The 24485-nt window shown below is 35.3% G+C and overlaps 1 protein-coding gene across 1 annotated transcript in view; it reads left to right on the top strand.

Annotated features, from left to right (window-relative positions):
* Positions 1 to 24485, top strand: part of LOC115430264 (laminin subunit gamma-1-like) — a 312548-nt gene that overhangs the window by 97552 nt on the left and 190511 nt on the right. Inside the window, exons 3-4 of the mRNA XM_030150206.1 lie at positions 8302 to 8432; positions 22399 to 22565. Of these exons, the coding sequence (XP_030006066.1) occupies positions 8302 to 8432; positions 22399 to 22565 (298 nt within the window). The remainder of the gene's footprint in view (positions 1 to 8301; positions 8433 to 22398; positions 22566 to 24485) is intronic.

Raw genomic sequence — 24485 nt, 5'->3', positions numbered from 1 at the left:
TTCTTTATTGCTTTTACTATAAATAAATAAATAAATAAATAGATTAACATTTTTTAAAAAAGGTGTTTGAATGCAAAAAAAAAAAAAAATCCAAAAAATTCCATTTGAAAACTTTTTTTCTTTGATTGAAGTGAATTTAAAAAAAACAAAAAAAAAAAGATTTATTATTATTATTTTTTTAATGAAAATATTTTTGTGGGTTAAAGCAATAAAGACACAAATCTACTTAAGCCTACTACTTAATACCCCTAAGCCACATATAGTGTATGTAGCGGCTTTACCTTTAGCCACTACGACGCACTGTAAGACCGGATAAGTTGAATTGACTTTAAAAATTTGAGGAAACTGGTTGCCTTAAAAAAAAAAAATTAAGTAATGAGTAATGAAAACTTGAGTGTATTAACCCTTTCATGCATGAATTATGAGAACCTTAGTCAAGATTTTTTTCCTGAGTGTTTTAATTCCTTTGCAGGCATGAAAAAACAATGCAATTGATTTTTTTTTTTTTTTTAATAAACCTGTTTTTTTATGAAGGTATATTTGTTTCTTTATTGCTTTTACTATAAATAAATAAATAAATAAATAAATATTTTTTAAAAAAGGTGTTTGAATGCAAAAAAAAAAAAATCCAAAAAATTCCATTTGAAAACTTTTTTTCTTTGATTGAAGTGAATTTAAAAAAAAAAAAAAAAAAAGATTTATTATTATTATTTTTTTAATGAAAATATTTTTGTGGGTTAAAGCAATAAAGACACAAATCTACTTTCATCATTTTTTAGTGGAGTTCCAAAAATGTCCACTCCACTGGTCACCATGTGTTTAATTTTTGAATATCAGAAGTGATGTACAAAATCAAAACATTTTTAATGCAGCTATTCGGATGTTTTCTCACATTTGATCATATGCGCAATTTTTATTAGCAGTTGATTTACACTCAAACATGTCACTGCAGATCAGGTTTATCAAGAACAGCAAAGTTAGAGTCATGGTATAAATGTCAGTGTATGGGATGGTGCAAAAGTGTCCACTGTGTTAACTCATATCGAACTAAAACAACAAAACCCATGAATATATTATAGAACAGATGTAGAATAGCTATCCACTGTAGTGACCAGTATGCATGAAAGGGTTCAATTTAAATGTTTGATTTGAATGGAATTGCTATTTTAAGTACAACACACTAAATGCCAAGTTAATTTAACTTAAAATTTGCTGCAATGTCAATTGCTTTATATAATCATTAGACTTAATATCACCAGTTCATTGGACTGAATTCCAAGTTGATTTTAATTAAAATCTTTTGCAAAATAAATGGCTTTGTAAAATTATTTAGCTTTATATATTGTAGGGTGGATGGAAGTTAGATCAATGCGATTTGCCAGTACAGGAAGTGCTTTTAATTTGGCAAGGTGTAAAGATTTACATTGAACAAAAACAGTCACAGATGAACAGTAAAGCCATTGTTGGGCCTATGGCTCTGACTCATGGTGCAGCTCTAGAAAAATACAAAAACAAATATAAAAACGAACGAAAAGCAATAGGTCCTTGCTTCAAGGTAAGGCCTTCTCACTGTGTATATTATTATGGACGGAGGCAGAAAAGCCAGGTGTAGATTACTGCACAAGGGAGAATTTTATTTTCCTTGGTCAGGATATGTACAGTCAGTCCAGCTTGGATTTACAAGTAGGGGTGTAAGATAATATCAGTTCTGCAATATATCGCAATATTTCATTTCACAATACTGTATCGATATTAAAAAGTACTGTATTGATATTTTTAGGTATTTATTCAAATGCAGATATTGTGGAGGTTCGTTTTTGGTTTTTTGGTTTTCTTTTTTGTTTATATTTTATTTATTATTATTATTTAACACTTATTAAATAATGTTAGTTCCTTTGTTGGGATTGCACAAAAATAACACTGGTCAACAACAAATTTATTGTTTAAGTTTTTTGAGCTGATTTAGGATAATTTTGGTGTGCTGAATCCAAAAATCACATTAATTTTGCTCAATCAGGTCAACTTTCTGAACTATGCTACATATTGGCTTTTTAACATTTATACTTACATTTATGGGCATTTTCACATCATATGATACAAAATTCTTTCATATTTCTTGCAATAAATGAGTTCTGAAGATTTTACTTTTGGCAATTTATGATTAATGTTTTTTTTAATATTACAGGTGAATGAAACGGCTTCGACTAGAAGATCTTGCAAAAATAAGCCTGACGTATTCTGCTACATCTGCGGTGAATACACCATTGTACCTAACAGGAATCCTGTTAGAAAATGATTTTTTTTCTCTTAAAACCTATTTTCGGTGAGAACTATATAAAAAAATCAACTGATAAAGTCACAAAAATGTAATCAATTTTGTGAGAAGATCAAATTTTTCAAAATCAAATTAGCAAAAAAACCTGACCTGACTGAGAAAAACAGATGTCATTTTTGGATTTAGCGGTGCAAAATGGTCCTAATTCAGTTGAGAAAACCTAGACAACTTGCAAAAAACATTTTTTTGTAACCCAGTGTAATATTATGACGTTAGTTCTGAACTAATAGAATATGAACATTTGAACAGGATCTTAAACTGTAATGTCTGTAAAACATAATTTCAGTTTGAACACAGGAACATTTTGTGATGTAACGTTAGATCCTGTTGTGATCAAATAAAAATGTGTTTAATATTTGCGCATATTTCTGGTGTAATTCAATTCTTCAAGGAAATAATCATTTTTTAAAAAAAGAAACAAACAAAAAATTGACTTTTTACCAGCATCATGATATATCGTGATATATCATATCGTGATCCTAGTGTTGCGATTTGTATCGTATCGCCAGATTCTTGCCAATACACACCCCTATTTACAAGGCTGACAATTAATACTGAAGAAACAATAACTCAAACTATTAATTCATGAAAGAGCTGCAGCATCTGAAACCGACCACAATGAACATTTGACAGATAAACAGAACCACAGTGCTTCAGTTTCAGCTTCAGTTTGTCATGTCTTTTATGTACTGTGATTGCCTCTCTCAACTCACCATATATTTTTTAAGATTTTTTTTTTTTTTTTTTTTTTGTCTTATCACTAGAAATTTCAGCCGACCCCATTTGAATTCCAGGCGACCCCACTTAGGTCCCGACCCCAAGGTTGAAAAACACTGCCTTAGAGATTCCAACACAGCGCCACTAATTGCATATCTCTAACTAGACCCGACTGCACCCGGAACATCGTTTTAATCTGACAACCAGTAGTCATGCTGAAAACATCAACGTAAGGGTTAAAGTAATCAGGAACACATGTGTAACACATTCACACCAGATGTTCCATTGAGGGGCTGCGACCTCTTGATGCCCTGCCAATCTATGTCATGAAACTGCAGGCAAGGGCCATGTAGGTGGTCCCAATCCCAGAACCCTCTCCTAGCAAGGGGGTGGGGTGGGGGGTGGGGGGGATGACAGACTCACTAACAGACTGAGAAAGCCCCAGAAGCAGCACTTTGAAGGATAATATTAAATTTTACTGCTGCGTTCAGGCTGTTTAAAATTGAAAGTACATCACATTAGGCGGCTGTGAAAAGGTTCTCAAAGCATTTGGCGTTGTCAGTTTGTTATTTCTGGCCAGTAAACAGTTAAACCGCTGCCTTCACTTGGCAAACAAAGTGAAATGATTAGCTTTGTTGTTTTACATGGCAACTTTGAGAAAGCTAACGAATAAAAATGTCATATTTGCTCAAGGTTCTTGATATAGAACCGTGGAGTAAAGAACTATACTTGTTGTTTTCATGCTTCAGTCCATTATTATCAAACCGCTCTTAAACCCTCTGGAGATACTGTAGATGTCTTGTTGTTTTCATTTTTCCACAGTTTGAAAACCTTCTTGCAGGCGTATAAAGCTCGCCAACGATTGATAATCCATAAAAGTTGATTGCTGTGGATGTTGTCATTGCATGATAACAAGAGGCAAAAAGACAGGATTTCAGCCTTGGTTGTCAACGTGTAATCTTTTTAGTGACAGAAACAGCTCAATTCATGTTTGCCTTTGTTTTATCGCTTTCATAAATGCATTTTTTTTGTCTCAGTGACTAAGCAGCAAGTTGCAAATTTGTAGGGAAGGTTTAAACAGGAAATGGTGAAGTATCCCTGAAGGTGCTGTTAGAATTAAAGTTTCTTCATTATTATTATTATTAGTAGCAGTAGTAGTAGTAGTAGTAAAAGTAGTATTTTTTAATCAGTAGTATTTATTATTATTATTATTATTATTATTATATGATGATAATAATCATAATCATCAGTAGTAGTAGTAGTATGTATTATTATTATTATTATTATTATTATTAGTTGTAGTAGTAGTATTTCATTTATTATTATTATTATTATTATTATTATTATTATTATTATTATTAATAATAATAATAATAATAATAATAATAATAATAATAATAATAATATTTTTTAATATTAGTTGATGATGATTATTATTATTTGATGATGATAATAATAAGTCAAATAAATAAATAAGTCATCATCATCAGTAGTAGTAGTATTTTTTATTAGTAGCAGTCATATTTCATTTATTATTATTATTATTATTTTTTTTTTTACCCCGGACATAAACAGGTTTATTTATTGCCTGTGATGGATTGACTCTGTTAAGCAACTCAACTCCCACAGCATGGTGCCATGAATCCGATCCTAGAATCCTGGGGGTGAGAAACTTCGGAAAAATAACAGGGTTCCTACAGGTTTCTACAAGTTAAATTTAAGACTTTTTTAAGACTACTTAGAACAGAATTGAATGCCTATTTCGCAGCCATACTGGTAAAAATGAGTGACTCCCACAGTTTAGGAGAATGTATTTATTTATTCCATCTCCTTGATTCCCACCGTGCTGAGTCATTTCTCACCGTGGGCTGCAAATTAGCGATAATTGGCTCCTAATTTCAATATAAATTGTCTGGTTGGAATGAGTGGAACTGAGTTCACTAATGTTACCTTTGTTACAGCACGGACATTTCCCAGACTTAGCACAGTACAGCGAACAAGTCCAATTTAATACCTTTAAAAGACTTTAAGTATTTAAATAGGGATGTAAACAATTATTTGACTAGCACACAGGTGTTTATTATTATTATTTTACTCTCTTATTAAATAATGTTGGTTCCTTTGTTGGGATTGCACAAAAATAATGTTATGATGCTACTTTTGAACTAATAGAATATGAACATTTCAACAGGATCTTAAACTGTAATGTCTGTAAAACAATTTCATTTTGAACACAGGAACATTTTGTGATATAGCATTAGATCCTGTTCTGATCAAAGGAAAATGTGTTTAGTATTTGTGCATATTTCTGCTGTAATTCAATTCTTCAAGGAAATAATCATTTAAAAAAGAAACAAACAAAAAAATTGCCTTTTTAACAGTATCGTGATATATCGTATCGTGATCCTAGTGTTGCGATTTAATAATGTAATAGTTTGCTATACTATGTTGCAAATAAACATTAATTTTAGACAACATTTAGTCTATATAATGTATATTATTCTGGACGGAGGCAGTAAAGCCAGGTGTAGATTACTGCACAAAGGGAGAATTTGATTTTCCTTGGTCAGGATATGTACAGTCAGTCCAGCTTGGATTTACAAGTAGGGGTGTAAGATAATATCAGTTCTGCAATATATCGCAATATTTCATTTCACAATACTGTATCGATATTAAAAGTACTGTATTGATATTTTTAGGTATTTATTCAAATGCAGATATTGTGGAGGTTCATTTCTGGTTTTCTTTTTTGTTTATATTTTAATTATTATTTAACACTCTTATTAAATACAGTTAGTTCCTTTGTTGGGATTGCACAAAAATAATGTTATGATGTTAGTTCTGAACTAATAGAATATGAACATTTGAACAGGATCTTAACCCTTTCATGCATAGTGGTCACTACAGTGGACAGTTCTTCTCCAGCTGTTCTCTTGTATATTAACTCTTTTGGTGCCAGACAGTTAAGGGGCTAATAAGCCTTAAAAGTGCCACAGAATTTGGCCGTTTTTCAGTATTTCGCGTCGTTTTTATAATCGAAGTCTGAATCGTCATCAGAACTCATTTTCTAGCAGATGGGACTGTTTTGACAGATCGCTGTGTTTACGATATTACTACAAAATGGCCATCTAATTTGCATATGATTTCATTCATAAATTCATTCATAAAATTTCCCAAGCAGAAAACGAAACGCGAGCTCTTCCTTGGTCAAAAACTGCTCGGTAACATCCGACCGATTGCTACTTAAATTCAAAACGCACCGGACGCAGCCGATTCATTATTGATCGTAATTTGCAAGAAGATTTGAAAGAACGTCATCGAAATGTGAGAAAGAAATGGGGGTGGATGGTTTGTTTGTACATAAATATGGCGTGTTCTCCAAAGCCGATCTGATCGGCCCGTGGCACTTTAAAGGTTGTATTCGTAAAGCCGATTTAATCGGCCCATGGCATTGAAAGAGTTAATGGGTTTTGTTGTTTTAGTTCCATATCAGCCAACACAGTGGACACTTATGCATCATCCCATACACTGACATTCAGACCACTACTGTAACTGTGATGTTCTTGATAAACCTGATCTGCAGTGACATGTTTGAGTGTAAATTAATTATTTGTTAGACAAAAAGGTTTTGTTTTGGGTTTTTTTGCATATTATCTCCATGAAGTGAGTAATTACTAGCATTAGAATATGTTAAAATGTGAGAAGACAGCAGATTAGCAGCATTAAAAATGTTTTTATTTCATTGTTTTCATATCACTTTCTGATATTTGGTTTTAAACATGTTTCTTTGCTTCAAAAATTAAATGCATGGATATTTTTCTAACGCCATAGAAGAAAAAATTCAATCACATTGTTTTTTTCATGGCTAAGGAGGAATAAAAACACTCAAAAAATAAATCTTGACTCGGGTTCTCACAATTCATGCATGAAAGGGTTAAACTGTAATGTCTGTAAAACAGAATTTCAGTTTGAACACAGGAACATTTTGTGCTATAGCATTAGATCCTGTTCTGATCAAATGAAAACACGTTTAGTATTTGTGCATATTTCTGCTGTAATTCAATTCTTCAAGGAAATAATCATTTTAAAAAGAAACAAACAAAAAAATTGCCTTTTTAACAGTATCATGATATATTGCAATATATTGTATCGTGATTGCCAGATTCTTGCAATACACACCCCTAGTCATGAGCCAAAAAAGGTTGGGAACCACTGTTGTGTAAGTTGCACTGCTAACAGAGCTAAATGTACAGGTAATTAAATAAACGTACTGTGCAAAATCAGCTCCCTATGCTAACAGTGGTACCCAGGCTTTAGCGTCGTACACACAAACTGAAACACTTAGGTCGTGAATTAACTCATCACATGTGTTTCCAGTCTGAGGCCCATCCGCTCCAGTCTTCTCGTCTCCCACTGCCACAGATCAAAGACATCTCTGGGGAGAGGCTTCAAAATGTACAGCATTATAGGCTTTTTTTTTTTTTTCCAGGACTGCCACAGAGTCCCAAACCAGCCAGGAAACAGAAACTCTCTCCAGCTATTTGTTTTAAAGTTGGTTCTGTTCGAAGAGATTCCTCACGTCATTTGTTCTCCCTTTACCTTGCCCTGGCTTTTATCTTCCGGCCCACTATTGCACTTCCCATACGCTGTTCTTGGGTTTGTGTTATCCCTCCTCACTTTTCCTCTCCCGCTCTTTGCTTCATCCTGTCTTTACCTTTGCGGTGGCTCAAACAGAGGAGCTTAAATCATATCAGGGATAGGAGCTTTGCCAAGTGCCATCCATTATACTGAAATACTGCGGCGGTGTTGTCTCTTTGCTCATGTTTTTTTCATATTTTGGCTTTTGTCTCCATTAATCCCTTCTTTCTTCGACCCTCGTTCTGACATTAACTCTATTTCTTACACCACACTCATTATCTCCCCATTACATCTGTTCTCTCTCATGCGTTACACCATCATCATCTCCTGTCTCTTTCTTACTTTTCTTCACTTTTGCTCATCTTCACCAAAACCCACTCTCTGCTGTTCTCCTCCTCCTTACTTCCTGTCTGCTTCCTTTTGCTGCCGAGTGTGGCAGCAGCTGCACCCCCCCACCCCCCGCCCCCACCCCAACCCCCCATTGCTCCTTCACTTCACTTTCATTCAACATTTTAAAGTGGTTGACATCAAAGAGTGTTTTCTAACATCTTTCCTACCCTCTTGGTCCTTTCTTCCCCCACTTCCCCTTCCTTTTTTTTTTTCTGTTCCAGGAATGGGTGACAGCCACCGACCTGCTCATTTCTCTGGACAGGCTCAACACCTTTGGGGATGAGGTCTTCAGGGACGCTAAAGTGTTGCGCTCGTACTTCTATGCCATCTCAGATTTCTCCGTGGGCGGCAGGTAAAAAGACACCTGAAAAACTATCCTCCAGGACAATGTCATCCAGCATCTCCACAGTGTGTTTAAATTGAGTCACTTTGAGATTCAGCCCCTATTTTATCCCAGAAAATCAGTGTTTGAACTGTAAACACGCAGCAACAGTAATCACAAAAACCACAACTAATTTTGGTTAGGGATGGGAATCGAGAACCGGTTCTTTTTGAGAACCGGATCCCAGTAGCTCGATTCCTTAGGATCGTTTGCCTGCCTGCTTAACGATTCTGCTTATTGAGTTCACCTTCATTGTGAATACGCGATGATGACACGCGTACGCTGCAATGTTTTGGTCAGAACGTAACCAACATGGTGTTGAGGCAGAAACGGTCTAAAAAGATGACACCAGGTCCACTGGAACACTGTCAAAGCTTCCATTTCTTCCAAAGGGTGGAATCCCTCCGATATGTTCAAACATTTGTCCACAGTATGTGATTCATTTGATTCACTACTTAGTGGCATTTGTGAATCTAGCGGCAGAGTGAACACCAGGCAGTCATCCGGGCCCAGTTCTGGATCAGGTGCGGGCAACAAATGTCGTTTCCAAAGGTAGGGGAAAGGAAATGAGGTGCACAACAACAGGAGACGAGCCGAGTCGAACCGATTCCACGTATTAGAAATGCGGTAATAGAGAAATTAGTAAAGCATCTTTAGTTTCACTTTCACTGTATGACCCCCCCCCAAAAAAAAAAAAAAAAAAATCGGGCCCAGCGTCATCTTATTATTATTTGTACATACTGTATATGTTACATTTTCTGTGCAGATGGAAATATAAAAGACAGTTAATGCAAACACACCCATTTGTACTCTTTTATTTCCTCACCCAATGAGAATCGATAAGAGAATCGATAAGGAATGGAATCGATAAGCAAAATCAATAATGGAATCGGAATTGTTAAATTCTTATCGATTCCCATCCTTAGAACTACTGCCCCAGGTTTCTTTATCTTTATAACCACCGCGTACTTAATCTCCTACTATCTGGGCAAAAGTCTGCGTGTTCTGAGATTGCATGACCAACGGTGGCCTCTAATCTACTCCAATACCCCTCAAAAAAAAAAAAAAAAAAAAAAAAAAAAAAAAGAGGTCCAGACCAAAGCCAGGCTGCAACCGGGGGGGGGGGGGGGGGGGCTTAATTTAAATTATCAACTTACCACTTGAGTTTAGGATGGAAGAGCCAACACAGGAGAAATGAAGAAATTCACCAAAAGGCAAGGTTGAGGTTTAAAAAGTTAAAAAAAAAAAAAAGCTTGATTTATTGATTCCGGCAAAAATAGAGAACAATTACGAAAAAAGAGAAGTCAGTTATCCACTAGTATCTCTTACGACGAATTCTAAACTGTACTTCCTCCTTTAAGAGTCTCCATTACATTTTATCGTCTCGTGACACTTTGAAGACTCCCATTACATAAGTTCAACATACACATATGACTGGTTAACAGTTGTTGCTGGGTTATATTCTGGGTCAGAATATAACAACTTAGATTTGCAAAATAAAACACTCATTAAGCAAAACAACTTATAATATTTCATTTCTTCTTTTCTTTTTTTGGTTCATACAATTTCGATTTTGTTTTTTTTATATTGAAATTAATTGAAATAATCAAAATAAGCCTAATTGCATGGTTTAGAGCAGGATCTGAAGCCACACACACACACATCTAGAGCAAGACCCGCGTCTCACAGAGCTAAAAACCAATGCACGCTGTAAATCTCCAAACTGTGCAATAACATCATAACGTTCATAAAGTATTGAATTCTCCATATTAAGTTGTGTCCGTTTTCAAACGTAATTCAACACCGACGCCGTCTCCTAAAAGATACTGCATATTCACATACTAGTCGAGTTAAATTGATTTTAATAATATAGCCCAATATCTGAAATTACACATTTGCCTCAAGGGACTATTCAGTCTGTACAATATACGACAGCCTGTGTCCTTCAAACCACAGTGTGAATAATGAAAAGTCTGCAAGAAAAACCCATTTAACTAGGGGGGAAAAAAATGGAAGAAACTGGCTGTGCAGAAAGTGTCACGTGTACAGAAATGTGCACATATGTTATACGAATGAATATGCAGAACATGATCTATGAGATAAAAGGCAGCATCAAGGTACTGTAACTGGACCTGAGCCACGTACCTGTCAAGACCAACCAGACCAAAATGAACCAGGACAGTCAGAGAGGCAGACTGGAGATACATATGCCCAGCAAGGTTAGAATAGTTTTGGATTTTTCATTATGGTGTAATTTTATTTAGTTTGACTTTTTTTCTCTAATTCAGTTAGTTTTAATTCATTTTTAGAGTAGGTTTGCTAGTTTTTTATTAGTTTTCATTATTATCCAAAGAACCACTTGAACCGTTTCATGCATGAATTATGAAAACCTTAGTCAATATTTTTTTCTTGAGTGTTTTTATTCCTCTTTAGGCATGAAAAAAAACAATGCTAATCAATTTTATTTTTATTAACCTATTTTTTGTGGAGTCACAAAAATGTCCACTTAACTGGACACCATGCATTTAATTTTTGACGCAAAGAAACATGTATTTAAAACTCATCATCAGAAAGTGATATACTGTATGAAAACTATGAAATAAAAACATTTTTAATGCCACTAATTGCTAAATTGTTAATGTTTTCTCACATTTTATCATACTCTAATATTAGTTATTACTCATTTCATGGAGATAATATCCTCCTGAGACCCAGGAAATAGACAGTTTTAGTTTTTTTACATAAAAAAATTGTCTTGATTGGAAACTGCATAATGCAACAGTTTTTTCAGATACATTTTTAAAATAATTTTTATTTATTGATTGATTTTTTTAATCGAATGTCCTTTGTAATGCACAGCATTTTTTAAGTAAAACTGTCAAACTTTTGTCCCCTACAGAGGACAAAATGCATTGATGGGTCTCAGGAGGATATGCAAAAAAAACCAAACAAAACAAACAAAAAAAAAACAACAAAACTTTTTTTGTTTCAGAAAGCTGTTGATTACAGTCTAATAACAATTAGCAACTGATTTACACTAAAACATGTTACTGCAGATCAGGTTTATCATGAGCAGCAAAGTTACAGTTTTTGTATGAACTGCAATGTTTGGGATGATGTATAAATGTTCACTGTGTTGGCTGACATGGAACTAAAACAACAAAATCCATGAATATACAAGAGAACAGCTGTAGAAGAACTGTCCATTGGAGTGACCACTGTGCATGAAAGGGTTAAGAAAATTTTGAAAGTCCTTGGGAACCCCTGCATATCTACATTGTTTCAATAGTAATTAATCAATATTAACCCTTTCATGCACAGTGGTCACTACAGTGGACAGTTCTTCTCCAGCTGTTCTCTTGTATATTCATGAGTTTTGTTGTTTTAGTTCCATATCAGCCAACACAGTGGACAGCAAAAATTGGAGAGTTGAAATTTCAGGGTTAAACATTTGAGAGTCAATTTTCACTCTCAAAGTGTAGTTTTAACTCGCTGTGAGTTAAATGTCATTCAGAGTTGGGGTTAACCCTTTCATGCATACTGGTCACTCCAGTGGACAGCTCTTCTACAGCTGTTCTCTTATATATTCATGGATTTTGTTGTTCTTTTCATTGTTTTTTTTTTACACATATCTTTATTAAAGTTTTAAGACACTACATATCTTTTCTGACATGAATTGGTAACATTATGTAGATCTCTCCTGAGCATAAACCCCCAGAATCACAAGCCCTCCCCATAGTTTTCACACAATTTATCAGTAAATACATGTTTCTGTGCATCAAAAATTAAACGTGTGGTGTCCAGCTGAGTGGACATTTTTACAACTTCATGAAAAATAGGTTCATAAGATTTTTTTTTTAATTATTATTTTTGTAATGTATTTTTTTACATTTTTTAAATTATTCCATTTTTTTTTTTTTTTTCTCAGAAGAAAATTTTCAATCGCATTGTTTTTTTCATGCCTAAAGAGGAATAAAAACACTCAGGAAAAAAATTTGACTAAGGCTCTCATAATTTGTGCATGAAAGGGTTAAAAAACTAAATTTGGAGTAAAAATAGCTCTATAAAGTGTAATCATATTACTCAACAGTGTGAAAAACCCACACATTTCATTGTTAATTTTGACACTGAATTGAGTAGAATTTACTCTGAAAATCTGACACCTGCCATAGAGTAAATTTTACACTAATTATGAGCGGGACCAAATGTTATCTGAAACAGAGTGAAATTCAACGCTCTAAGAGTTACATTGACACTGTTTTTCTACTGTGTAGGATTAGTGGATCAACAGGTATTAAACCTGTTAGATCAGTAGATGGTTTTATTCACCGGTGGCTGTTTGGCTGTTTATGGGTTTAGGTTGTTGAAGTGTATGCTTTACATCAGGGGTGTCAAACTCATTTTAGTTCAGGGGCCACATAAAGCCAAATTTGATCTGCAGTGGGCCGAACCAGTACAATAATAACATAATAATATATAAATAATGTCGACTCCAAACTTTCCTCTATGTTTTAGAGCAAAAAAAGTAAAATTACATCTATCAACTATCCTTTAAAAACAATGTGAATACCATGAACAAACTGAAATTTCTTAAGAAAACTAAGTGTAATTTTAACAATATTATGTCTCAGTTCATCATTTAAACGTGTAAATTACAACTTACATATCACAGTGGATCTACAAATACACAAAAGATTTAATAACAGGCAGAATATTATATATAAAATTACACTTCAGACATTTTAAAACATTCATATTTATTGAGGTTATCTGTGTTTTTGTGAAATGTTAGTTTTAGTGTAAATACAGTAAAATGACATGAAAATGTTTACATTTACAAGGGCAAAAATTTGGAGTTGTGATCATTTATATGTTATTATGATAGTATTTGACTGATCCGACCCACTCGAGATTAAATTGGTCTGTATATGGAACCTGAACGAAAATGATTAATATCGTCAGTGTAATTTTTGCATTTCACAAATTCATTCCAGGGGCCAGACTGGACCCTTATGCGGGCCAGATTTGGCCCCCGGGCTACATGTTTGACACCTGTGCTTTACATGATGTGGTTTTGTCCATAATGCCGGTCCCATCTGTGTCCCAAAGGTACTCGTGCTGACCTCCATCTACATCAGGTCAGACAGTGATTCATACACCTGGATTTGATGTTTGAGGTGCAGCTTCGTTACACAAAGCAATAATAGACATGAGCAAAACTGGTGTTAGGCCTTTGTTTTCCAGTCTGTTCATTTTCCCCATCCACATGGGTAGACTCAGACGAGCATTTATAAAAATCTCCGTTTTTGCAGAACTAAAACATATGGACAGAAGGCCCATACAGAGAAAAATATCACTTTGGAGAAACATCCAGCATTAGTGTCGACAGAGCATGAGTCTACAAAATTTACATTGGAATTCTTGAATAAATAAGGACGGATAGTTAGTAGTAGTAGTAGTTTTATTTCGAGCACATAGAACACAGGTGTCAAACATGTGACCCAGGGGCCAAAACCGGCCTGCCAGAAGTTCCAATCTAGTTCCAATCTAGTATTATTTTACTGGTCTGGCCCACTTCAGATCATATTGGAGTGAATGTGGCCCCTGAACTAAAATGAGTTTGACACCCCTGTTTTAAATGCAGTTAATCATACATAATTTAAAAATCGTGTTGGCTTTTAATTCTTTGCTGTTTGTGGCGGTGGTGTAAGAAAATAAACATCTTGCTGTAAGAGCATTTGTGTGATGCTGATTAAAGCAAAATTAAAAAAAATAAAAATAAAAAAATAGTCATCTGAAGTGCCTTGTCAAAACAGTTAATCTGACAACTCTTTAGACATGACATGGTCCATACACATGTTGTTACACAGGAGACAAGCAATCAAAACACCATATCCCAGGATACTTAACTAATAAAGACCACCTCTCTGTCTGTCAAGTAGCAGATGAAAAATAAACCACAATAATCCTGCATCCTCCTTCCAGTTCTTTGGGTTTATTACTCACAGTAATGAGAGAGGACACAGCGCCAAGGACCAGGCTGCACCTTGGCACTGCAGAAAGAAGTTCACCATTAAGTAGTTGCGATGAAGCCTTCAGGAGGAATATAAACTTGATCTGACACCTGTCATAAACACTTAGGCTCACCACAGAGGCAAGACAAATTACCGACCAGTGTCACAACACCTGGGGGAGAAGCCCGCATGACAACATGTTAGCCTCGTACCAATGCTTCTGTGCAACTACATATGCCTTTACACCTCAGTAAGTTGGATAGACCTGTTTTCAGATGCTTTGGAGTTGGCTAGCAGTGATTTTCCATGAAACGTCAATGTAGCCACAATGTAAGACCGGATAAGTTGAGTTTACTTACAAAATCTGAGGTAACCGGTTGACTTAAAAATTTAAGTAATGAGTAAAGAAAACTTGAGTGTATTAAACTTAAATGCTTGATTTAAATGGAATTGCTATTTTAAGTACAACACACTAAATGCCAAGTTAATTTAACTTAAGATTTGTTGCAATGTCAATTGCTATGTATAACACTGGGTTACAAAAAAATGTTTTTTGCAAGTTGTCTAGGTTTTTTCAACTGAATTAGGACCATTTTGCACCGCTAAATCCAAAAATGACATCTGTTTTTCTCAATCAGGTCAGGTTTTTTTGCTAATTTGATTTTTGAAAAATGTGATCTTCTCACAAAATATAATAATTAATACCAAAATAAGATTGGTAAGCACACTTTATGAAACTTGTGACTTGATTCCTGTTAGGTACAATGGTGTATTCACCGCAGATGTAGCAGAATATGTCAGGCTTATTTTTGCAAGATCTTCTAGTCGAAGCCATTTCATTCAAGTGTAATATTAAAAAAAACATTAATCATAAATTGGCAAAAGTAAAATCCTCAGAACTCGTTTATTGTAAGAAATATGAAAGAATTTTCTATCATATGATGTGAAAATGCCCATAAATGTAAGCAAAAATGTTAAAAAGCCAATATGTAGCATAGTTCAGAAAGTTGACCTGATTGAGCAAAATTTATGTGATTTTTGGATTCAGCACACCAAAATGATCCTAAATCAGCTCAAAAAACTTAAACAATAAATTTGTTGTTGACCAGTGTAATCATTAGACTCAACATCACCAGTTAATTGTACTCAAATTCCACATTGATTTAAATTTAAATCTTTTGCTACATAAATGGCTTTGTGTGATTATTCAACTTTATATTTCGTATTTTGGATGAAAGTTCAGCAGGAAGTTTGCTTGATGTAATTTGCCAACGTCGGAAATGCTTTTAATTTGGTGAGGTGTAGGGATGTAACGATTACCAGTACGATAAACTGCGGTAAAATTCCCGACGGTTAGTATTACCATTTAAATTCTAATTATCATGAAAACCGTGTTTGATTACCGCACTTTGAAAACTCATGGTAATACTGCTCATTTCCAGGAAAAGCAGCAGCATTCCAGGCACACATTAGTTAGTTAGTTTCTGTCTGTCTATCTAAGAAACTAAAAACTCAAATTTGATATGGGAAATGGTCAAACAGTGTCCATAAGGTGCCATCTTTAATGCACATTTGTATGTTTGATGTTTACATGGTCATATTTGACTGTTTCTGCCAACAGGAAGTACATTGTGCCTATTTTATTTTACAACATACAACTTGGTTAAATTATTTCAGTGTGTGTATCATTACTTTTTGAACATTTTGAGCACAATTTCAACAATACCACAATAATAACAATAACCGTGATAATTTTGGTCACAATAACTGATATGTAAATTTCATATCATTACATCCCTAGTGAAGTGTAAAGGTTTACTTTGAAGAAAAACACTCATAGCTGAAGAGTAAAGCCATTGTTCGTGCTATGGCTCTCACCTATAGTGCAGCTCTACAAAAATACAAAAACAAACACAAAAAGGCCAATAAACACTGCCATACACACATTAAGTCCAAATTAACACTAACACCACAAACCCCGCTGAACCCCTTCACAGAAAAATAACACATTTTCAACAGCATGCCCAATACCCACAATGCAATGTGGAGATAAAAAGGTGTGGTCATGACTAAAACTTAGTGATTTAAATCCATTCAACTTAAATTTTTTCATACTTTCGCTCAACATATGAGTCTAAATATGATTTGTGACATGTTTGTAAAGTTTTTGTACAAAATCTAGAAAAGAGACTAAAAGCAGATGTATATCTGTTGTTGTTGGAGTTAAACTATGGAATGAGGCCAACATGGATTTAACTCTTTCGGTGCCAGACAGTTAAGGGGCTAATAAGCCTTAAAAGTGCCACAGAATTTGGCCGTTTTTCAGTATTTCGCGTCGTTTTTATAATCGAAGTCTGAATCGTCATCAGAACTCATTTTCTAGCAGATGGGACTGTTTTGACAGATCGCTGTGTTTACGATATTACTACAAAATGGCCATCTAATTTGCATATGATTTCATTCATAAATTCATTCATAAAATTTCCCAAGCAGAAAACGAAACGCGAGCTCTTCCTTGGTCAAAAACCGCTCGGTAACATCCGACCGATTGCTACTTAGATTCAAAACGCACCGGACGCAGCCGATTCATTATTGATCGTAATTTGCAAGAAGATTTGAAAGAACGTCATTGAAATGTGAGAAAGAAATGGGGGTGGATGGTTTGTTTGTACACAAATATGGCGTGTTCTCCAAAGCCGATCTGATCGGCCCGTGGCACTTTAAAGGTTGTATTCGTAAAGCCGATTTAATCGGCCCATGGCATTGAAAGAGTTAAGAATGTGCAGCTCATTTTTGATATTTAAAAAAATAATACGTAGGGCAATTTTTGAAGGATACAATTGTTAAGATCTAATAAGTAATGAGTAAATAATCTATTTTCAACTCTACAGGGTGGGGAAGCAAAATTTACAATGAACATTTAGTTGTTTTTTCTCAGCAGGCACTACGTCAATTGTTTTGAAACCAAACATATTGATGTCATAATCATACCTAACACTATTATCCATACCTTTTCAGAAACTTTTGCCCATATGAGTAATCAGGAAAGCAAACGTCAAAGAGTGTGTGATTTGCTGAATGCACTCGTCACACCAAAGGAGATTTCAAAAATAGTTGGAGTGTCCATAAAGACTGTTTATAATGGAAAGAAGAGAATGACTATGAGCAAAACTATTACGAGAAAGTCTGGAAGATACTATTAAAGAAGAATGGGAGAAGTTGTCACCCGAACATTTGAGGAACACTCGCGCAAGTTTCAGGAAGCGTGTGAAGGCAGTTATTGAGAAAGAAGGACACATAGAATAAAAACATTTTCTATTATGTACATTTTCTTGTGGCAAATAAATTCTCATGACTTTCAATAAACTAACTGGTCATACACTGTCTTTCAATCCCTGCCTCAAAATATTGTACATTTTGCTTCCCCACCCTGTACATTAAATTGCCATTAATTTGGTTGGTTAAGTTTTCTATTTTTCCCAATTCAGTTTCACTTTTTTATGTTTTTTGCTTGTTTGTTCGGTTGTTTGCATTGTTTTTTTTTCTTCTTCTTATATTGAATGCTGGGTAACTGAATTTGTTGTGTAGGACAGGCATTAATAGAAGCATTCTGCCTCTGCCTGGGCCTTTTCAGTCACTAACCTGTTGGTAATGTTTATAGTGTTGACACTGGTTGTATTATGTCAGGGGTGTCAAACATGCACCCCGGGGGCCAAAACCGGCCCGCCAATGGGTCTAGTCCGGCCCGCGGGATGAATTAGTGAAACAATAATTACACTGAAGATATTAACAAAGAAGGATGTCAAAATAATTTTAGGTCAATTCCATCTAAAGTGGGTCAGACCAGTAAAACACTATCACAATAACGTATAAATAAAGAAAACCACAAATTTTTCAAAAAAAGTAAAGTTACACAAAAATGTTAACATTTACAAACTAGCCTTTTACAAAAAATGTGAAAAACCTGAACAGATATGAATAACCTGAAATGTCTTATGAGAATTAAGAGTAATTGTACCAATATTCTGTCTGTTATTAAATGTTTTGTGTATTTGTAGATCCACTGTGATCTGTACGTTGTAATGAACATGTGAAAATGAGAAGCTGAGGCCAAATAATGGCATAAATTGTTAAAATTGCACTTTTTTTCTTAATAAATTTCATTTTGGTCATGGTTGTTCATGTTCTTCCACATTTTTTTTAAAGGATGTAAAAATGTTGATAATATAATTTCCCTTTTTTCACTCTAAAACATGGAAATTAGACATACAAATTTTGGAATTGATATTATTTTTGTATTATTATGTTATTATTTTAATCATCCGGCCCACTGCAGGTCATATTGGGTGTATGTGGCCCCTGAACTAACATGAGTTTGACACTCCTGTATTATGTGATAACCGAATAAAGAATTTCATCATCATCATCACCTGACTATGTCTACAAATTAACAGAATATACTTAACATTTTATAGTAATTTCATAAAACTGAAATCATTTCAGTACATTGTAATTAAAGTATTTTAGTAAATACACAGTCCAGGCTTACAGTGCATGATGTTAGGATGAGCCACTGCAGACAGAGTTGTGTTGGGAGTGAGTCACACTATAGACCACAGGTGTCAAACATGCGGCCCGGGGGCCAAATCCAGCCCGCCCAAGGGTCCAGTCCGGCCCTTGGGATGAATTACACTAAGATATTAACAATTCTTTTAGTTCAGGTTCCACATTCAGACTAATTCAATCTAAAGTGGGCAGGATTCAGTAAAATACTATCATAGTAACATATAAATAATGAAAACTCCAAGTGTTTCTCTTTGTAAATGTAAATATTTTCATGTATATACACTAAAACAAAAAATGTGAATAACCTGAACAAATATGAACAACCTGAAATGTCTTAAGAGAAGTACAATTTTAACAATATTCTGCCTGTTACTAAATGTCGTGTGTATTTGTAGATCCGATCTGTAAGTTGAGTTAATAATAAGATGACATAATATTGTAGAAGTTATTCTTATTTTAGTTCTAAATTCCAAACTTCCAAATTTCAACAATAATATCACTGTTGCCAAATGTTTGTGTAATATTGTGTGTAATGCACAAGTACAAGTGAAAAGTTGAGGCATAATATTAAAAAAAAATCACTTATTTTTCTGTTTTTTCTGGTATTTTTTTGCTAGTTATTCACATCTTTTTTGTTTGGATAGTTTGTAAATGTAAATATTTTCACAATTTAATGTTTTTTATGGCACTAAAACAAAGAGAAAAAATTGGAGTTGTCATTATTTACAGGTCATTATGCTATTATTTTAATGGTTTGGCCCGCTTGAGATTGAATAGGGGTGAATGTGGCCCCTGGACTAAAATGAGTTTGACACCCCTGCTATAGACAAACTTGTAATGCATGACTTAATTCGGATCCAGAACCTCGACTTTCTTGTTCAGAGGCCCACACACACACAGCGTTTTGGATCTCCTTCACAACATATTCAGAGCGTTTTAATTCTGTGCAGTTTACTCTAAACACAGATCTGATATGAGGATCGGAGGCACTTTGGAGTTACTCGGTTGTCGTCTCAGCGACAACAGAAATAACTGGGTACGGGCCTGAGGCGAGCATACGTCTGGATCCGGGACAGCTGGCTAAATTTGACAGAGCCTGCCACTCAGCGACAAGTCCCTGTCCCCTATCACAGCCATTCAACACAACCCATCCATGCTGCCAGGAAATAGCACATGGAGACAGGCAGAGCTGCTACATCCTCTGTTTGCATGCTTTTTTTTTCCAACTTTATTGAAAATATTTAGGTATACAAGACAGAAATTTTGAACAAACATCAAGATGTCAAAAAGAAAAAGCATTTAAATAAATAAATTGAAGAAAAAAAAATGCATAGATTTAAAGACACAAAGCAGAATAGACAAATAATGGTATAAAAAAAACCAAACATATCTAACAGAAATAAATAAATACATCAGAGAGTTCAGTCTTTTTAAAGAATTCTTTATAAATTCTAAAGATTTATTAAATTTTTCAAATTCCATCAGGAAGATTTTAAAATTTGGGTGTGTTTTGGTATATTTATTTTAAATTTTCCAAATAAAATGATTAAATTTACAACAAATTCTAAATTACAAATGACATGTTCAAAACATGTAATTACATTTTGAGATGTTATAGTTATTTTTTCATTACTTTTAGCTATGATATATTTTTCAATTTTAGACCAGAAGTTAGAAGAGTGTTCACACAGAAAGAATAGGTGTAGATAGGTGTGTAAGAAAACATCGGTTCTGCAATATATCGCAATATTTCATTTCACAATACTGTATTGATATTAAAAAGTACTGTATTGATATTTTTAGGCATTTATTCAAATGCAGATATTGTGGAGGTTCATCTTTGTTTTTCTTTTGTTAGATTCTCTTTATTATTATTTAACACTCTTTTATTGAATAATGGTAGTTCCTTTGTTGGGATTGCACAAAAAAAATATTCTGATGTTAGTTCTGAACTAATAGAATATGAACATTTGAACAGGATCTTAAACTGTAATGTTAAGTTTTAACACAGGAAAATTTTGTGCTATAGCAGATTCTTGCCAAAACACACTCCTAGGTGTAGAGTAGTTTCAGGCCAAGAATGACAAAAGTTACACATTTAATAATAATAATAATAATAATGGATTGGATTTATATAGCGCTTTTCTAGACACCCAAAGCACTTTACATTATTAACCCATTATTCATTCGCTCTCACATTCACAGTCTGGTGGTGGTAAACTACATTTGTAGCCACAGCTGCCCTGGGGCAGACTGACAGAAGCGTGGCTGCCAATTTGCGCCACCACCGAACATTCATACACCAATGTGGGTGTATGAATGGAGGCAGGGAGGGTGAAGTGTCTTGCCCAAGGACACAACGGACTGACTAGGACAGAGCGGGATTCGAACCGCCAACCCTTCGGTTATTAGACGACCCGCTCTACCACCTGAGCCACAGCCACCCCCTTTCTTCCTGTTTGCATGCTTAAGAGAAAACGATGCACAGGAAGAGGGTAACACAGGAGGTCCTCGGGTTACGCGGTACTCGACCTACGCCGTTTCGACTTTACGACGCCTGAGTCTCATCCGCCAGTTTGTCTCCAGCCCCATAGTGTAGAGTGTCTGTGTTTGTGCTCCGTAATTTTCTCGGTATCCTTGCCTTTTTCACCCTCCTTTTTACATCATGGCCCCAAAAAAGAAAGCAGGGTCTTCTAGTGATGCTGGTCCAGCCAAGAGGAAAGCCATTACGATGGAAACGAAGCTGGATATCATCAAAAGGTCGGAGAAAGGCGAGACGCCGACGAACATTGGTAAAGCCTAATATGTGTATTTGGATATTTATTTAGAGATTTAGGGGTTATTTAGGGGGTATTAAAGGGTTAATTCCAACTTGCGCGGAAATTCGGGTTACGTCACCAACGTAGGAACGGAACTCATTCGTAACCCGAGGACCTCCTGTAGATATTTACGGCCTTGCTGTGAAAGTGAACATGTAAAATGTGTGAATTTTGTTATTAGTGTGCACTCAAGCAGGTGAGAGATACACAACCGTACTTGTAGAAACACATGCTTCTAATACGCACAGTGAGTGTATCAGCAATGAGTGCACTTGTGAAGTGTTGCAGTAGCTGAAGGGGAATGAAAACTCCACCTTATCTCAAGACATGTTTATGCCCGTGAAAGATAATAAGAAGTGACAACTCCTTACGGTGGAAATACTACTCACTTTCCTCTCTTCTTGGCTTTCTACTCCATTCAGCGTGTGCATAAGTACGCCCGCCGACACTTTACTCAGCGAGGAGAAAACAGACCGAGGCGGTGTACGGGGAAAAATTGTGCTCGTACAAAAAACCATCTGTCTTTGTTCTCCTCAGATGTAAGTGTAACGGCCACGCCAGTGAGTGTGTCGACGGAGAGCACGGTGCTTTGGTCTGTGCGTGCCAGCATAACACAGTGGGAGCTGACTGCCAGAGATGTCACCCCTTCTACCAGGACAGACCATGGGCCAGGGCCACCGGGGACTCCGCCAACCAGTGTCTGAGTGAGTAGGCTGCTTTTGGGACACTTGTCAAAAAGCGACTGGGTGCAGCCGCTGCAAAAATCTACAGGGCAGTGCTGAATTCAACTGACAAGCTCAGAGTGTTGGAGGCCCCATCAAATCCATCACTGTGTCACCTGATGTCAATCTGCGGTGTATTTTTCGAGGTTATTCATTTCTGATTCTTTGACATGTGACGTTTTCATTTGCTGCATGGGCAACAAGTTTGGATGAAAGAACTGTACTGACAGTCAGAGTGCACTGAAGTTACACTTTGATTGTCACTGTGTTGTGAATTATTTTACACTTTATTACATCAGATATTTAACCGTTCATCTGTCACTGACTGTAAGTAACTAAAAGATAAAGGAACTGTGACAGAACCATACAACGGGTGGAGCTGCAAGAGTGTGAGGGGTCAAAGCCATCTGCAAGTAGGGCTATGTATTGGCAAGAATCTGGCGATACAAAACAAATCACAATACTACGATCACGATATGATATCACGATACTATGATGATATGATACTGTTAAAAAGGCAGTTTGGTTTGCTTCTTTTTTTAAATGATTATTTCCTTGAAGAATTGAAACACACCAGAAATATGTACAAATAGTAAACACATTATTATTTGATCACAACAGGATCTAATGCTATATCACAAAATATTCCCATGTTAAAACTTATATTTTACAGACATTACAGTTTAAGATCCTGTTCAAATGTTCATATTCTTTAGTTCATAACTAACATCATAACATTATTTTTGTGCAATCCAACAAAGGAACTAACATTATTTAATAAGAGTGTTAAATAATAATAAATAAAATATCAACAAAAGAGAAAACCAAAAAACACAAAAATGAACCTCCACAATATCTGCATTTGAATAAATACCTAAAAATATCAATATAGTACTTTTTAATATCAGCACAGTATTGCAAAATGAAATATCGTGATATATTGCAGAGATGATTTTCTTACACACCTATCTGCGAGGGGTCATGGGTGAGCTAATGCTAAACTAGGGATGCAAATTATCGATTAATCCATTAATCATTAGTTGGTTGCCCGTATCGATCAATTAACGATTAAGTGATAAGCTGCGATTTTCCTGAGAACCTGAATTTCTTTTTCAATACGCTCAATAAGAATAAAAGCTAAACATTGTTTATATACTTCATGAAAAAAGCATGTCATATTCCTTAATGACTGATTTATTGAACCATTGGATACAGTCAGTGTTTCCTGTGGAATTCATCTGTTGATGTGGCGTGTGTAATGGGGGGGTGCATGCGCGTGCGTCGCGTCGGTGGGTGGGGGTGCATGCGTGTGCCTCCAGGAAAAACCTCCAGGAAAAATGCTCCGATCCGTGGACAGGCGTACAGGTGTACAAAGGCAATTAACCGACAATTAATAATTTAATCGAGCAAATTCTTAGACAATTAATCATTAGTTGATTAATTGTTTACATCCCGATGCTAAACAATAGCTCCCTGACTCTGTTTCACGGTGCTTGATGAAGTTTATTTTATTACAAAGTAATTTTACACAGACCCATCAATCTAAGCCCACTGCAACAGACACTGAAGCATTTGCACTAAACCTAAGATCTGATTAACAGATTACTTATTCAATAAAACAGAAGAACTGGAATGACTACTGGAAAGGGCGACTAGGTAGGTAAGTGGGTAGGCAGATTTACTTTATTAATCCCCAACAGGAAATTCAAAATATGGTCACCACTCTACAGAAACAGTCACAACCACAGCAACATTAAAAAGAAAAGTACAATTAAAAGAAAAGTACAGTTAAAAAATAAAGTATATGTTCTGCCCCAGCCAGCATGTCCATATGGGCCCCAGAAGGGTTACAATTGGGTTGCATATAAGGGTCCCATGTGGGTTTGTCCGTGCATGTGTTTG

The sequence above is a fragment of the Sphaeramia orbicularis genome, chromosome 12, assembly GCF_902148855.1.
Source record: "Sphaeramia orbicularis chromosome 12, fSphaOr1.1, whole genome shotgun sequence".
NCBI classification, from domain to species: Eukaryota; Metazoa; Chordata; class Actinopteri; order Kurtiformes; family Apogonidae; genus Sphaeramia; species Sphaeramia orbicularis.
Note: the sequence above shows the minus strand (reverse complement) of the source record. Positions and strands in the feature narration are given on the sequence as shown.